Source organism: Cricetulus griseus, chromosome 7, assembly GCF_003668045.3.
Source record: "Cricetulus griseus strain 17A/GY chromosome 7, alternate assembly CriGri-PICRH-1.0, whole genome shotgun sequence".
Lineage (NCBI taxonomy): Eukaryota > Metazoa > Chordata > Mammalia > Rodentia > Cricetidae > Cricetulus > Cricetulus griseus.
This window is the reverse complement of record NC_048600.1, coordinates 110,915,480-110,930,940: the sequence shown is the minus strand read 5'-3', so window position 1 is coordinate 110,930,940 and position 15,461 is coordinate 110,915,480. Positions and strand designations below refer to the sequence as shown.

The following is a 15,461-nucleotide window of genomic DNA, read 5'->3' as shown; positions in this document are numbered from 1 at the left end:
CTCGATGTTGGTTGATGGCACTGCTGTCTCCCCAGTGTTCAGGATGACTTGGGGCCCGAGATACATCTTGGCTCTTTTCTTTCACATTCCACATATTTGGTTTCATTTCCAAAATGAATCTAAAGTCTAACTCCATCGCGTTAGTTCTCCTGCTGTTGCTCGTGAACTGTGGTTCCTTAGCAGTCTTCCCCTGATCAGACATTAGTAGATCACGCCCTGTTTTGGCTTGGAATCAGGCCAGTTTCCCATTTCTCTCAGTAAATCCACATGGTCAATTCCCATTACTCTTTTAATATTTTCCCATCTTTTAAGGTTGATGTTTGTGTGTACATGAGTGCTTGCCTGCATATGGAAATGTGCACTACATACTTGCCTGATACCCACAGGGCCAAAAGAGAGTGTAGTGCCAGAGCCCCTGGAACTGGAGTCACAGATGGTTGCAAACTGTTGTGTGTGTGTTGGGAACTGAGAGTCAGGAGAGTCAGGTCCTCTGCAAATGGAGCAAATGCTCTTTAAACATTGAGTCACCTCTTTAGCTCACCTCCTACCTTCCTTCTCCTCCTCCTTGGGGTTTTCAAGACAGGGTTTCTCTATATAGCTTTGGAGCCTCTCCTGGCACTCACTCTGTAGACCAGGCTGGCCTTGAACTCTCAGAGATCTGTCTGCCTCTGCCTCCTGAGTGCTGGGATTAAAGGTGTGCACCACCAACGCCGAGCTCTCTCTTTTGAGACAGGGAATTGCAGAGTAGCACAAGCTGGTCTCAAACTCCTGCATTCCTCCTTCCATTGCCTCCCAAGTCCTGGGACTTCAGACATTCCAGTTCTGGACTTAAAGATCATTTATTGCTATTATTTGGTTTATTTACTTCTCGCTCCAGCTGCTCTCATCCTTCATTGACTCCCAGTCACACCCAGATTCCTGGCTAGGCACATCTTTTAGGCAGGTTCCTGCCTTAGGGCTTGTAAATGACCTCTGATTGATTTGTTTAAACTTTATTATTAATGCTTATGAATAAACAATGTGTGTGTGGTCACTGTGCCATGCTGTGTGGGGAGTCAGAGGAAAACGTTCTGGAATTAGTTCTCTCCTTCCACATATGCATGTGGTCTGGCTTCTGTATGAAGCACCTTTATTCATGGAGCCATCTTTCTGGCTATGATTTTACACACACACACACATACACCACACCACACACACACACACACACACACACACACACACACACACACACACACACGGTAAAAAGAAATTCCCCCATTTCTCCCACTTTTTTTCCAGTATTAGATAGGGACTAGACCTAGATTCTAATTAAGCATGTGTTCCTCCACTTAGATACACCTCCAGCCCTTTTTCCTACTTTATATTTTTAGACAGGCTCTTTCTACACTCCCCAGGGTGGCCTTGAACTTGTTATCCTCCTGCATAGCTTCTGAATATATGGAATTACAAGCCTGCACCACCAGGCATTAATGTTTCCATTGTAATCTGCCTCTCTGCCTTCCAGACCTCTTACTGTTCTTTCTTCATAATACCTGTTCCACTTATCTGAAATCTTCAAAATTATTTCTCTTATTTAATACCTGCTGCCATCCTTTACCCTGGCAAATGGTAAAATCCATAAAGGCAAGAACAATGCTCTATTTTGTTCCCTCATGTAATCTGATGTAAGACCTGGACAAAATCTGGCCTGAAGTAAGCTTCCAACACATATTTGAATGAATGTATTAGCATAAGGAAAGAGGCCAGGAAAATGGAGAGAGGTTGAGGTAGCTAAAAGGGGCGATTAATATTTTTTAAAAAAATTAATGCTTGTTTTGGTTATAGTATAAATATACATAAATTATACTGTATTTAAACTTTTTAAAAAAGAAACTGTACATCTTTAAGAAGCAATAGAGCCAATCGTTCACTGGTAGCTGTGTAGGGTAATTTTTAAAGTAATGAAGATGCCATACTGAGTGGTTAACTGACTTCAGGTGTGTGCACTGTCAGTAAGAAAAAGTATTGTGAGCCGGGTGTTGGTGGCACACGCCTTTAATCCCAGCCCTCGGGAGGCAGAGACAGGCGGATCTCTGTGAATTCGAGGCCATCCTGGTCTCCAGAGCCAGTGCCAGGAGAGGAGGAGGAGGAGGAGGAGGAGGAGGAGGAGGAGGAGGAGAGAAGAAGAAGAAGAAGAAGAAGAAGAAGAAGAAGAAGAAGAAGAAGAAGAAGAAGAAGAAGAAGAAGAAGAAGGGCAGAGGCAGGTGGATCTCTGAGGTTTTAAATTAAAACAACAGACTGTAATGGTACTAAACACATAGAGTGATCTGAAGCGCCCCACAGCCATTGCTCCACAACCTAAGGAAACCATTCAGAGCTCGCTCTTCCCCATTTGTCTGTTCTTTGGGAAGCCCTACAGAACAATTTATTTCTACTTATGTATTTATTTGTTCTGAAAAAGGATTTCATTGGGTAGCTCAGGATGACGTCAAATCCGCGGAAATCCTCCTGCCTCAGCTTCCCGAATGCTGGGATTACTATAGAGTACCACCATGGCCGGTGCAAGAATTTGGAATTCCTGGTATCTAGAGAAGTGATTGGCAACGAAGCTCAAAAGGAGCTGTTGAGCAAGTTAATAAAGACAAAAAGCAATGTGTCTATGTCTCCAATTACTTCCGAGGCCGCTGGGAAGAGACCCAAAATCTTTCGTGGCTACGAAATTCAACCACAGCTTTCAACTCCCAGAGGCTGCGAAGAGGCCCAGGATTTGTACGTCATATAGCTGCGCCACTGGGTGGGGGGAGAGGTGTGGAGAGGTCCGGTCACGTGGCTGACGGGGCGGAGCCTCCAGTTCATATCCCAGTGTCCCTTGTACTTCCTTCCTTTTTGACTCTTTCCGGGCGTCCAAGATGTCGAAGCGAGGTGAGAATTTAGGCTTGGGGATCCGCGGTCATCCGCCGCGCGGGGCGGCCGGGCGGTTCTGTGGCGACGGCCCCGGGCTGCGGCGGGGCTTTGCAGTTCTCGGGCCGGAGAGGGAGAGGATGGGTGCCGCGGCGGCCTTGCGAGAGCCCCGAAAGCGGAGGGCGGCAGAGTTGGGGCGTTGAGCTGGCAGGAGCGGAGCGTGGGGCTGGCCGGAGCCCGTGAGATCGGCCCGCGCACGGCTGCAGCAGTGGGGTGGTAGTCGGCCTGCCGTCGACCTCCTCCGCCTTTCTGGGGTCCATAATTTCTTGTAAAAGTTGAGGCGAGGATGGAGATTCCAGTCCCCGTATCCTGGACGGAAGGACGGTAATGTGGGGGTAGCTGGGGAGAGGCTAGTATTGCAAAGCTTGTGCAATGCATTCATTGTTTGGCAAGGTGAGGGGAACTGTGAACCCTCTAAAAAGTGGCCGCTTTATCTTGTTTCTTTTCCCACCCCGCAGGACGTGGTGGGTCCTCCGGAGCGAAATTCCGGATTTCCCTGGGTCTCCCCGTTGGAGCTGTGATCAACTGTGCTGACAATACAGGTGAGGCCTTTGTCTGTGCCCGTCACCACCATCCCCCTTTTAAAAGCACTCAGTGGGCCTTTTGCTGGTGACCCACTGAGCCGTCAAGAAGGGGCAGAGTGAAAACACCACTTTTGGGTGAAGTGGCAACGGGTGTTGTTTACTTCAATCGGTGTTGTGACAAGGTACTTGTGAAAGATGGCTTGCTTACATGTTCAGTGGGTGCTAAGGGGCTTGGGGAATATTTAAGAAATAAATCGCCTTTGTTTTGTTTCTTTTGGCTTTTCGGGCTGAGTTACTTGCTGTGTGGTCCAGGCTGACGATAAACTGGCAATACCCCCATCTCTACATACAAGATTGAGTTTTGTCTGTGTCTGTTTTGTTTTCTGTAGGTGCCAAAAATTTGTATATCATCTCTGTGAAGGGCATCAAGGGACGACTGAACAGACTTCCTGCTGCTGGCGTGGGCGACATGGTGATGGCCACAGTTAAGAAAGGCAAACCCGAACTAAGGAAAAAGGGTGAGTGCTCGTGCAAATAAATGTCATGTTATAGTAGACAGTTGAAGTTCTCCCTACATTGGAAAGGGATTAATTTTGTGACTGCCAAAATGTCTACGTGACTTTTGAGAAGCTGTTGATCAGTGCCTCTGCTCCTGCTGTTTTGAATGCTTTTGGGACATGGTTTGACTTTGTCAACATGAGCTGGGCCTCAGTATTGAGCTGACAGGCATCGCCCATCTCAGTTTCCCAGGTGCCACCAAGAGGACATGCTCTTTTCTCCAGGGAGTTCCAGCATCCCTTGGTATATTACAAATGTGGAGTGAGGGTTGTGACGTATTATAGAAACACTGTGCTCTCAGTTTCCCCAAAACCCAGTATACTCTTAACATTTCCTTAGGAATCTTAACTTTTGGACAAGGATGTATCTGCAAGGGTTTGTCCTCCTCTCAGAACACTTCCAGGGTCTTTTAGGTGGCTCAGGAAGCTGTCAGAGAAGAGCAAAGCATGTGCCCCTTTGTGGGTAGGATAACAGTTCGGTGTGCTGTTGTCTGCACCACTGGTGGAGACATACTTAGCTTCAGAGTTGGGAGTCTCCAATTCTTTTGTGGGTGGGTGTCAAGCGGGGTTCTGGTGAACATTACTATCCCCCACCCCCACCCCCCGTCCTGATCTGTGGCTTTAAAGGTAGTCAATCTCTGGGGATTCAGTCCTATCTTGAACATAAAAGATAGTGCTTTGGTTTGAATATGTAGGAAAGAGGGCTTTTAAATTGGGTAGCTTTAAGTGGAAACTATGCTAGGTGGCAGAGGCCTTCATTCCAGCTGTTCTGGAGACCGGGGCAGAAGGGTTCTAAGTGTAAGGCTTGTATGGACAGCTCAAAACGCTAGAGCATTTGGGCTGGTGAGCAAGGCCTTGATCTATTCCCTAACACAGAAAGAGGTTGTCTAGCTCCTAGCTTCTTAGGCTTTGAGGAAATGGTCATGGTTCATATTGTTGTGTCCTGTGTGACTTCAGTAAGGACCCAAAGTGATCCAGTCTTGCTTTCTCCTGCATTAATGGGACATTACCACATGGTAACTACATTTTAAGTGATTGTGCAGTTTCCTAAAGTACCTGCACTTTGGGCTGTGTTCTAGGTTTTGATCCATTAAACACACTAGGAAAGCTCCTTGATGCCTACTTTTTAAAATGCAAATGCCATTTTCTCAGAAGTGGTTAATGGACAACCTGGACAGAATCAAAACTTAAACTTAGTAAGTGGAACTACTTCATCAATAGGCAAAAGAATGGATGGCATGTTATTTCTGTCCATCACTGTATAATCTTGCCCCAGTAAAAGAACATTTCCTATCCTCCTGTTTTTTTTTTGTTTTTTTTTTTTGTTTTTCGAGACAGTTTCTCTGGCTTTGGAGGCTCTCCTACAACTAGCTCTGTAGGCCAGGCTGGTCTCGAACTCACCAGATTTGCCTGCCTCCTCTCAAGTGCTGGGATTAAAGGTGTGCGCCACCACCACCCAGTTTACTTAATACATTTTTACTTGAGTGTGTTAATATTTGTAGGACAAAGTGTGTGTACTTTGTAGGGCAAGCCCTCTCAGCAGGCTATTATTGAAAGCCACATTCTTAGAGTGCTGGGTTGCAGGCATATTCTCCCACATCTGTTAGAGTACACACACTCTACATCACCCTTGCATGCCAGGCAAATACTATCAATTGAGTGATGGGCTCCGATTTCTGGCCCTGTGGTTCTAACTTGCTAGATAAGAGGGGAAGGTGTAGCAGACAGTGTGTACATTTATATTTTGGAATTACCCTTAGTTTCTGCACAAAGGTGATGGTTGTTTGATGGGTGGTGATTGCATTGATTCTTTGTGGGTAAGTGATGGGAACCTAATGCAAAGTGACATTCTGTGGAGAGGTTTAGAGCACTTTCTGCTTTTGTGCTGGTGCTAGGGCTTCTCCGGGTAATAACTGCTGCCCTGTTCTTCCTTCTTAGTCCATCCAGCAGTGGTAATTCGACAACGAAAGTCGTATCGAAGAAAAGATGGGGTGTTTCTTTATTTTGAAGACAATGCAGGGGTCATAGTAAACAACAAAGGCGAGATGAAAGGTACGAAGCAGTTGCAACCATCTTGTGTATCTCTGGCTGGGTTACTAAGGCTGCTAGGAGCCCTCTGTCTAACCTGTCTCTCTTTTCTGTGCAGGCTCTGCTATCACAGGTCCAGTTGCAAAAGAATGTGCAGACTTGTGGCCCAGGATTGCATCCAATGCAGGCAGCATTGCATGATTCTCCAGTGTATTTGTAAAATATATTCATTAAAAAGTCTTTGCCCCGTGAGCTCTTTTTTCATGATAAAACCTTCACCAATATTAGGTTTGTAAAAAAAAGGACACTGCTAAATGTCAACTTTGTATGAACTTGTAAAACTTTCTAGTTTCAGTAAGGAATATCTCTGGGGACTGGAGAAATGGATGGGTCAGCTATAAAGACCACTGCTGTTCTTCCAGAGGACCCAGATTCTAGTTTCAGCACCACACAAGTTGGCTGTAATTCCAATTAAGAAAAAAACCAATGCCCTCATTCAGGCATCTTTTAGCACCAGGCACAGAAAAACATGCAAGCAGAAACACTCTTGCGTGTACAGTAAGTTGAGTGGTATGTTCTGATAACAAATGACCCTGTGTAGGTATGCTTCAGCATACTAACATCCTACAGGGATGTGCATTACTATCTTGCCATGTGGGTGCTGAGAATTGAACCCTGATTCCTCTGGAAGAGCACTCTGTTAACACCTGTGTCATCTCTACACACACCCATCTTTTTGGTATTTCTAGACAGGGTTTCTCCATGTAACTTTGGAGCCTATCCTGGCACTGTAGACCAGGCCGGCCTGCCTCTGCCTTCCCAGTGCTGTGCCACACTGCCTGGCCTATTTATTTATTTATTTATTTTAAAGAGTGGGAAAGCAGTATCCACACAATGATGCAGGTATTTGAAGTCTTTTTCTACTTATAATTGTAAACAAGCAGATACCTAAGTTAAAGGCAAGCCCTATCATGACTAAGCTTTTCAAATTTAAGGCAAAGTCTTATTATTTGTAGCCTTTTTTTTTTTTTAAAGATTTTATTGTGTATATAACATTCTGCATACCAGAAGAGGGCACCAGATCTCATAACGGATGGTTGTGAGCCACCATGTGGTTGCTGGGAATTGAAGACTGCTGGAAGAGCAGTCAGTGCTCTTAACCTCTGAGCCATCTCTCCAGCCCCTGTAGCCTGCTTTTGCTCGATGTAAATACCATGCCTAGCCTAAACTTTCTGAGGTTTACCTTGGGTGTATTTTAGAGTGTACATCTGTATACCTTAGACCTGAAGGTGCTCAGATCCTCTAGAACTGAAAATTACAGTGTGGTGTCTGGGAATCGAAGCCAGGCCCTCTGAAGAGTAATCTTAAATGCAGAGCCATCCAACCCCAGTTCAGCTACCTTGATGGTGCTGGGATTACAAGACATGCCTACACTTGGCATACCATTTTCTCTAATGTTGAAAGGTATTTATTACAGTGAACAGAAAAGTCCTTAGCTGTGTTTTGTACATGTGATCTGGAAGAGGCAAAAGGATGTTTGAGGCCATCCTGAGCAAATTAGCAAAGTGAAAGGCCTGGAAGGATCCTATAGTACAGGGTTTCCCTGGCTGAGACCCAAGATTCCAATCCCTAAGATTGCCCAAAAGCTATTACTGCCTGCTTCAGCCCAAATGAATCTGCCATACAGGATTGGAGTGATCAGCTAAGGTACCTGTTTGAGGCGGTGTTTTGATTCATAGAGTATTTGTATTAGGGTTTCATTATTGGGGTGTGTGGCAAACTAGGTAAATATAACCATGACAAAAGTCACCTGTAGTCAGCCGGGCGGTGGTGGTGCACGCCTTATTCCCAGCACTCGGGAGGCAGAGGCAGGTGGATCTCTGGGTTCGAGACCAGCCTGGGCTACAAGTGGTAATTCCAGGACAGCCTCCAAAGCCACAGAGAAACCCTGTCTCGAAAAACCAAAAAAAAAAAAAAAAGGCACCTGTAGTCAAACAAAACAGCATTTTACTGTATCCTAACATCCCTGGCAAAGAAATCCATGTCCAGGGCTGGAGAGAGGACCCAGGTTCAATTCTTAACACACATGACACTTCACAACAGTCTGTAACTCCAGTTCCAGGGGATCTGACACCTTCATAACAATGCAGATTTATTATGTATACAATATTCTGCTTGCATGTATCCCTGCAAGCCAGAAGAGGGCAGCAGGTTTCATTACAAATGGTTGTAATCCACCATATGGTCCTGGGAATTGAACTCAGAACCTCTAGAAGAGCAGCCAGTGCTCTTAACAGCCTGAGAGTTAAATTATTCAAAAATAAAAAGCTTAGCAGGGCGTTGGTGGTGCATGCCTTTAATCCCAACACTCAGGAGGCAGAGGTAGGCGGATCTCTCTGAGTTTGAGACCAGCCTGGTCTACAAGAGCTAGTTCCAGGACAGCCTCCAAAGCCACAGAGAAACCCTGTCTCGAAAAAAACCGAAAGAAAGAGAGAGAGAGAGGAAGAAAGAAAGAAAGAAAGAAAAGGAAAGAAAGGAAAAGCTTCTGGGTAGTGGTGCCACACACCCAGCACTTTAATCCCAGCACTCGAGAGGCAAAATCAGGTAGATCTCTGAAGCCAGCCTGGTCTACAAAATTACACAGAGAAACCTTGTCTCGAAAAACAAACAAACAAAAAAATTTAAAAAAAAGCCATGTCCATTTAGTCTGGTTCCAGGTTTGATACAAGTGTGTAATCCCAATGCTTGGGGAGCTATCAAGAAACAAGGGTAGGCTGGGTGGTTCGTGGCACATACCTCTACTCCCAGCATTTGGGAGGCAGGGGCATCTCAGTGAGTTTGAGGCCAACCTGGTTACAAAATGAGTTCCAGTACAGCCAGGAATGTTACACAAAGAAACTTTAAAAAAAAAAAAAAAAAAGTTATCCTGGGCTATCGTTAGGAATGTGGGATGAAAGGAACAAGGACTTTGAGGGTCCTGAACAGAGGGTTAGGGTAAGTGAATTCTGGATCTTAGGTCTCAACAAACGGTGAATAGAGGGTAGAGGAAGGGGCAATCTGAAGTAGTAGCTCAGGCTGACCTCAATCTAGTTGAAGTTGCCCTTGAACACCTTCCAAATTCCAAATTCTAGGATTACAAGTGAACCCCACCCAATTACTTGTGGTTTATGGAAATCCTCCTAAACCCTTAGCTACTTAACACCGAGGATGAGGGTTCTAAGATGCTCTGAATGATGGTCGAATCTGTATGCCAGCTTTGCAGGGGAGCTAAGCCACAAAACTGAATCTGGTAAAGCCTGGAAGCAGTGACTGGAGATGTTAAAGCCTCACTGCTTTGCAGGGGGACTAAGTTCCGTTACCAGCTTTATCTGAGACGGTGTTTGTGTGTAGCGGTGGCTGTCCTGGAATGTTCTGCCTCGGCCTCCCTAGTGCTGGGATCAAAGGCGTGTGCCACACTGCCACACTCTAGGTCAGGCGTACGTACCTACACTCATACATGTGAAATGTTAAAACATGTATGTAAAGTGAGCGCAGAGGACTGGGCATATAGTACAGTTTGGTAAGAGTGCTTGTCTAGTACGTATATGCAGGAAGCCTAGGGTTAAACCCCAGCACCACAGTAAAATGGGCGTGGTGGGGAACCTGAAATGTAGAACAGTAGGGTTCGTGTCTCAGGGCAGTCCTTGACATACGTAACAATGCTCAGTGAAGTCCCCGTCAAGTGCTCTCTTCGCCAGAAAGCATCAAGAGGCCGTGATGGTTGGGATGTCTCAATTTTGTGGGTGTCCTCTGCGACTCGAAAAGAGCTTTATTTTGGATGGGGTGGCTGTGAGCACAATGGCCCGGGCCTACAGCATCTCGAGGCCCAAGGTGTGGTCTGCGATTCCACCTTACAATCCGCAACAGGACTGCCATGCTCGTAGGTACTTCCGCAGCTACGTGGTTCCGCCCATTTTGCGGAAAACTGATCAGGTGGGTTTGTGAGTATTCGGGAGGCAGCCAGGAATCGGGGTTTGACCTTGGTGACTCGGGACCTCGAGGTTTCGTCCCTCCCTCATTCTGGGCCTCTCCCTGCAGTGTGCTGAGCACCTTGACTTGCGGCCAGCGCCCTGTGTGTGTGTTGGTTAATTAGGGCGTGGAGGAGTGCAATGACTGAGGAGTGGAGGTGTTGAACTCCTTTCCACCCTAAACTCCACCTTCAGTCTCATACCTTGTTTCTGCAAGAGAGGGCCTAGGCCGCGAAGCCTCTCTCCTGACAAATAGGTTTTGTGACGTCACAGAGGGTTCTTGAGAGTGACCTCACAGCAAGTACTCAAAACCTAGAGAAACTCCATAGAGCACTGTGAAGCAAACAAAGGGGATTGTCTTGACCTGGCACCTCGGTCCTATGCTGTCACAGTTGCAGGGTTAAGGCTGGCTCGCCACGCCTGTGAGCCCCAGGGAAGGGAGCCCCACTTCTGCAGACATTCCTCCCCAGCAGTTACTTGCCAGGATTGTAGATCCTTAGACTGTAGACTGACAGTTCCGTTTACCCCCAACCCTTAATTTTCTTTCTGTTTTCGTTTATTTTATGTACTCCGCTGTTTCCCAATGATCACAAGTGATCTTCCAGTAACTGGGAATAGGGGTGAGGATGTAGTTTACAGTTTACGGGTACAATACTTGACTCACAGTATGAGGTCCTGAATGCATCCCATTTACTACCCCCATACAAAATAAATCCAATGCCTGGGACTGCCATCACCTGTCATGCCTTCCAACAATTGAGCCTTCAGTATCAGTGTTGATGTCAGTGGTGTGAAGGCAAAAAGGACCTCCTTAGCATTGTGTGTGCACATATGTGTACAGTGCCAGTGCATAGATACACAATCTGTCTTGTCACTTTTATACCAGGAGCCAGAGGTGTGTATGTCTAAGAATGTCACTATCTTTATTTTTGTTCTTTGTTTTGGAGCCACAGTCTGGCTGTGTAGCCCAGGCTGGTCTCCAACTTGAAATTTTCTTCTGCTTCCTGAGTGCTGGGACTACAGGCCCATACCACCTGACTTGAATTTTATTTATTTAATTTTCTTTTTTTTTTATTTTGGTTTTTCAAGATAGAGTTTCTCTGTCTACTATGTGACCCTGGCTGGCCAAAAACTGACTATTTAGACTAAGCTGGCTTGGAACTCACAGAGATCCACCTGTCTCTACATCCCAAGTACTGGGATTAAAGGTGTGTGCCACCACCTCCTGGCTCAGCTTCAAACACACACACACACACACACACACACACACACACACACACACCACACACCACACACACACACACACACACACACACACACACACACACACACACACACACACAGAGAGAGAGTGACAGAGAGAGACGGAGAGTGTATTTTGTGTGCCTGATGCCCTTAGAGGAAAGAGGAGGGTATTAAATGCCCTGCATTGGAGTTACAGACTGTTGTGATCCTTCATGTAGTTTCTGGGAATTAAACCAGGTCTTCTAGAGGAGCTCCCAGTGCTCTTAATTAACCATTGAGACATCTCCAACTCCACTTCCAACCTGCATGCCCCTTTCTTTTGAGGCAGAGTTTCAAGTAATTCAGGCTGGTCTCTAATTCATTTTACAGCTCCTACCTGTCAGAGTGTAAGCATGCACTATCATACTCAAGTTTTTGTGTTAATAAAGTATTCTCTTGTTTTTAAAAAAATAATTTATTTAACCTTTATTTTATGTGCACTGGGGTGAAGCTATCAGATCTCCTGGAATTAAGTAACAGACAGTTGTGAGCTGCCATTTGGGTGTTGGAAATATGAACCTGGGTCCATCTGGAAGAACAGTCAGTGCTCTTAACCATTGAGCTATCTCTTCAGCCCCTTTGTTTGTTTCTTAAGATGGTCTTATATTTAATAGCCCAGGCTGTCCTAGAAGTCACTATGTAGAAGGTTCAAACTCAATAGAACTGCCAAGTTACTACATGCCCAGTCCCAGTTTTTTGTTTATTTGTTTGTTTTTGTTTTATTTATTTATTTATTTTGGTTTTTCAAGACAGGGTTTCTCTGTGTAGTCTTGGAGGTTGTCCTGGAACTCTATAGACCAGGCTGGCCTCAAACTCAGAGAAATCTGACTGCCTCTGCCTCTGGGACTAAAGGCGTGCGCCACCAACACTTGGCTCCATCTGTTTTGTTTTGTTGTTGTTTATCATCAAAATTACATCTGTGCTGGGTATTTTTATTTGAATAAAGATGTGAGAAAGTCAGGTGATGGTGGCACATGCCTTTAATCCCAGCCCTCGAGTGGCAAAGGCTGACGGATCTCCCTGAGTTTGAGGCCATCCTGGTCTACAGAGCCAGTTGCAGGACAGCCAGGGCTACAGAGAGAAACCCTGTCTCAAGACCCCCCCCCCCAAAAAAAAGTGAGAAACCAGGTATTTGAGCTGGATGAGGTGACAATTGTATCTGGGAGTTCGAATGAGGTCAAGAGGTCAAGGTCATCCTCAACTAAATAGATTTAAGGCTTCCTCTGAGCTATGTGAGCCCCTTGTCTTGAGAAAAAGAACCAACAGCATGTAACAAAACAATAGCAAAATATGTGTATTTAGCTTTTACTACAGTGGGCCTTTTATCTAAACTAAGTCATGGAAATCTCATGGCAGCTTTCCAATTGATTATCAATAAAAACCTGAGGGCAGAGAAGCTCTGTGATTGGCCCATGATCACACAACTTGCTAGTGGCAGAACTAAAGTTAGGATCCATACTGTCTAGCAACAGAGCCCATACCTGTTGGTCACACTGCCTCTTCAGATCATTAGTGTATTTAATCTGCCCCCAAGTTTCTTCTAGCTCTTCTTCTTCCCATTCCCCAAAGAAGCCCCAGGAAGATTGCACCTCACTCTACAAGGCATCCCAACTGACAGTCTTTTCTTCTTCATTTTCAGGATCATGGCGGTACAGGAAGGGATGGCTGGATAGTGGATTATTTCCACATTTTTGGTCAAGGACAGAGATATCTGAACAGGAGAAATTGGGCAGGGGCAGGCAAGTGTCATCTCACTGACCATCCTCATATGATCCCACCATGGAAAACGTGCGTACCCCACCGCTTAGAGAGGCAGGGCTACAGAGAGGCCTGGTTGGGAAAAAAGGGTCAAGGACTGTATCCTCATGGTTTTTTTCTCCATACATGAACAAATAGTGTTTGGTGCACCTAATATTCATTTCTTGAACATCTACTATATGAGTACCCCTCAGCCTCATTTTTTCCCATGGTACAATTCATGCGACATGCATGATTTAAAACAGATTTGATAGTAAGGGCTGAGATAGAGTTGCAGTTTTCCCTCCATCCACTCTAAAGTCTGGTGTGTGTGTGTGTGTGTGTGTGTGTGTGTGTGTGTGTGTGCAGTGTGCCCCGCCTCCAAGACACTGGCTCCCTAAGAATGAGCATACTCAGTTTAGCAGCCATGGGAAAAGGAAAATTAACTTTTTCTGGCAGGGACAATCTTTCCATCCAACTCCACCACCCTTCGGGCACAGATTACCATAAAGTCCTTTGCATCATGTTATCAATTTGATTTCATCTATTTTGTCCAGAAGGGACAGAGGCAAGGGTTAAAATCCTCACATGTCCTGGGAGCCAAGTCCAGACCCAGCACATACCAGTCACAGTCCTCTTGTAAACTCACTTGGGACAGGGTTTGATTTCTAGGACATCTCTGTCTCTAGGACCTCATTGTTGTTGGTTTCTTTTAAGGGGCTCAGGGCTTCTGAGGAGTAAGTATCCAGCTGTAAGAGTGGGGACACAGTGACTCACTGGGTTTAAGCAGACAAGAGGATACTGTCTGCAGGCTCAGCCACTCTCCTCTTTCCCAAGGGCATTCCATCCAGCAGGTGGGTGGACATGACTACTACAATTCCAATCCGAAGGCAATAACTACAGGCTTAAACGGTCGATTTGGCTACCGCCGGAACACTCCAGCCCTCCGCCAGCGCACATCAGTGTTTGGGGAAGTCACCCCATTCCCCATTTTCTGAAGACATTGCTTCACGGGCCTTGATATGAATCTCCAAGACTCACGTTTAGATGACCTGTCAATACTATTCTATATTTTTAAAAGTTACATCTGTGTCTCCCAGTGTGTTCTTTTCTTCTCTGGGGCAGGAGGAGGGAACAAGTTGGTTTCTGTACACTCAGCTTCACCTTTGGAAAGGAGAAGATCAAGGAAGCCTCTGTTTCCTTCTAGGCTGGGGTGGTGAGAAGGGGCCATGTTAGTCCGTCCTCCCTTGGCAGGGCCAGGGGTTAAACCTGTCGTCTAGTGCATGGGATACCAGCATTCTGCAACGGAGGTCCTTCTCTAGCACTCTGTACCTCAAGCTCAGCCCTCAACGAAACACTTCTCCAGGTACCAGTAGGCTCCTGGGTCAGAAGCTGGCCACTGTTTCCATCAAGAACAGGGAAGGGAGCTGTGTATGACAACCTAGTTAGAATCCCAGCAACAAATTGTCCTCTGACTGACTGCCACATGCGCTCTGTGGCCTGTGAATGCCCATATGCATATATATGCTCAAACACAATTAAAATGTAATTTAAGTGGGGTGTTGGTGGCATACACCTTTAATCCCAGCACTCGGGGAGGCAGAGGCAGGCGGATCTCTAAGTTTGAGGCCAGTCTGGTCTACAGAGCGAGTTCCAGGACAGCCTCCAAAGCCACAGAGAAACCCTACCTGGAAAAACAAATAAAGTAATTTAAAAGAGACAAAGAAAACAAACCCAAGTAAACAAAGGCAAAAATGCAGCAGTAATAGGCAGTGGGTCTCTAGCTGGGTGTGGAGACACACACTTGCAATCCTAGTATTTAGGAGCTAGAATTAGGAAGATCCCCACAAGTACAAAGCCAGCCTGTGTTACATAGTAGGTTCCAAGCCAGTACTATAGAGAGACCCTGCATCAAGTCTCAAAATAATATTTCCCTGACTATTTGCACTCCCTCTAAAAAACAAACAAAACAAAATCCTGACATTTAAAGTGGGCCTGGGAGTTTGGTCTTTAATCCCAGTTCGCCGAGAGGCTTAGGCAGAAGGATACAGGCTCAAGGCTAAATTGGCTACACAGAGAGACTTTGTCTAAAGGAGGAGGAGGAGTAGGAGTAGGAGAAAGGTCCAGAGATATAGGAATACAGGTAGATTCTAAGAGTGTATAGTAGAGACTTTAGTTAGCTTGTTTGAGGCCTTAAGTTCAATTGTTAGTCCTAAAAACAAAACAAAACAAAAAACCTGACATCTTCCATCTTCTTCCTTTCACATAATTCATTAAGGGGGCAGGCAAGAGGACATGGGTGCTTATTAGTCCAAATCACAGGATTTTTTTTTTTTTTTTTTTTTTTTTTTTTTTTTTTTTTTTTAATTTTATTTATTTATTAT

General features: G+C 45.5%; 2 protein-coding genes and 1 non-coding gene across 3 annotated transcripts; all 3 read left to right on the top strand.

Moving 5' to 3' along the window:
• Positions 1–2,764: 2,764 nt before the first annotated feature.
• Positions 2,765–6,301, top strand: Rpl23 (ribosomal protein L23). The gene is made up of 5 exons (XM_027424081.2): positions 2,765–2,901; positions 3,399–3,482; positions 3,854–3,982; positions 5,960–6,073; positions 6,168–6,301. Exons 1-5 carry the CDS (start codon positions 2,889–2,891, stop codon positions 6,248–6,250), a joined length of 423 nt encoding a protein of 140 aa, XP_027279882.1. The 5' UTR covers positions 2,765–2,888; the 3' UTR covers positions 6,251–6,301.
• On the top strand, positions 3,516–3,647 carry LOC113836572. The gene has a single exon (XR_003486917.1). It is a non-coding gene; the product is annotated as a small nucleolar RNA SNORA21 (small nucleolar RNA).
• Positions 6,302–8,559: 2,258 nt separating the features above from the next.
• On the top strand, positions 8,560–14,161 carry CUNH17orf98 (chromosome unknown C17orf98 homolog). Its single transcript, XM_027424083.1, has 3 exons — positions 8,560–10,021; positions 12,980–13,079; positions 13,915–14,161. Exons 1-3 carry the CDS (start codon positions 9,806–9,808, stop codon positions 14,073–14,075), a joined length of 477 nt encoding a protein of 158 aa, XP_027279884.1. The 5' UTR covers positions 8,560–9,805; the 3' UTR covers positions 14,076–14,161.
• The last annotated feature ends 1,300 nt before the right edge of the window (positions 14,162–15,461 follow it).

Coding starts and splice junctions, on each gene's coding strand:
- Rpl23 (XM_027424081.2), top strand. Junction 3,483..3,853: donor CAACTGTGCTGACAATACAG/GTGAGGCCTTTG, acceptor TGTTTTCTGTAG/GTGCCAAAAATTTGTATATC. Junction 3,983..5,959: donor ACCCGAACTAAGGAAAAAGG/GTGAGTGCTCGT, acceptor CTTCCTTCTTAG/TCCATCCAGCAGTGGTAATT.
- CUNH17orf98 (XM_027424083.1), top strand. CDS start 9,806: ATGGTTGGGATGTCTCAATTTTGTGGGTGTCCTCTGCGACTCGAAAAG. Junction 10,022..12,979: donor TTTTGCGGAAAACTGATCAG/GTGGGTTTGTGA, acceptor CTTCATTTTCAG/GATCATGGCGGTACAGGAAG. Junction 13,080..13,914: donor GAGAAATTGGGCAGGGGCAG/GCAAGTGTCATC, acceptor CTCTTTCCCAAG/GGCATTCCATCCAGCAGGTG.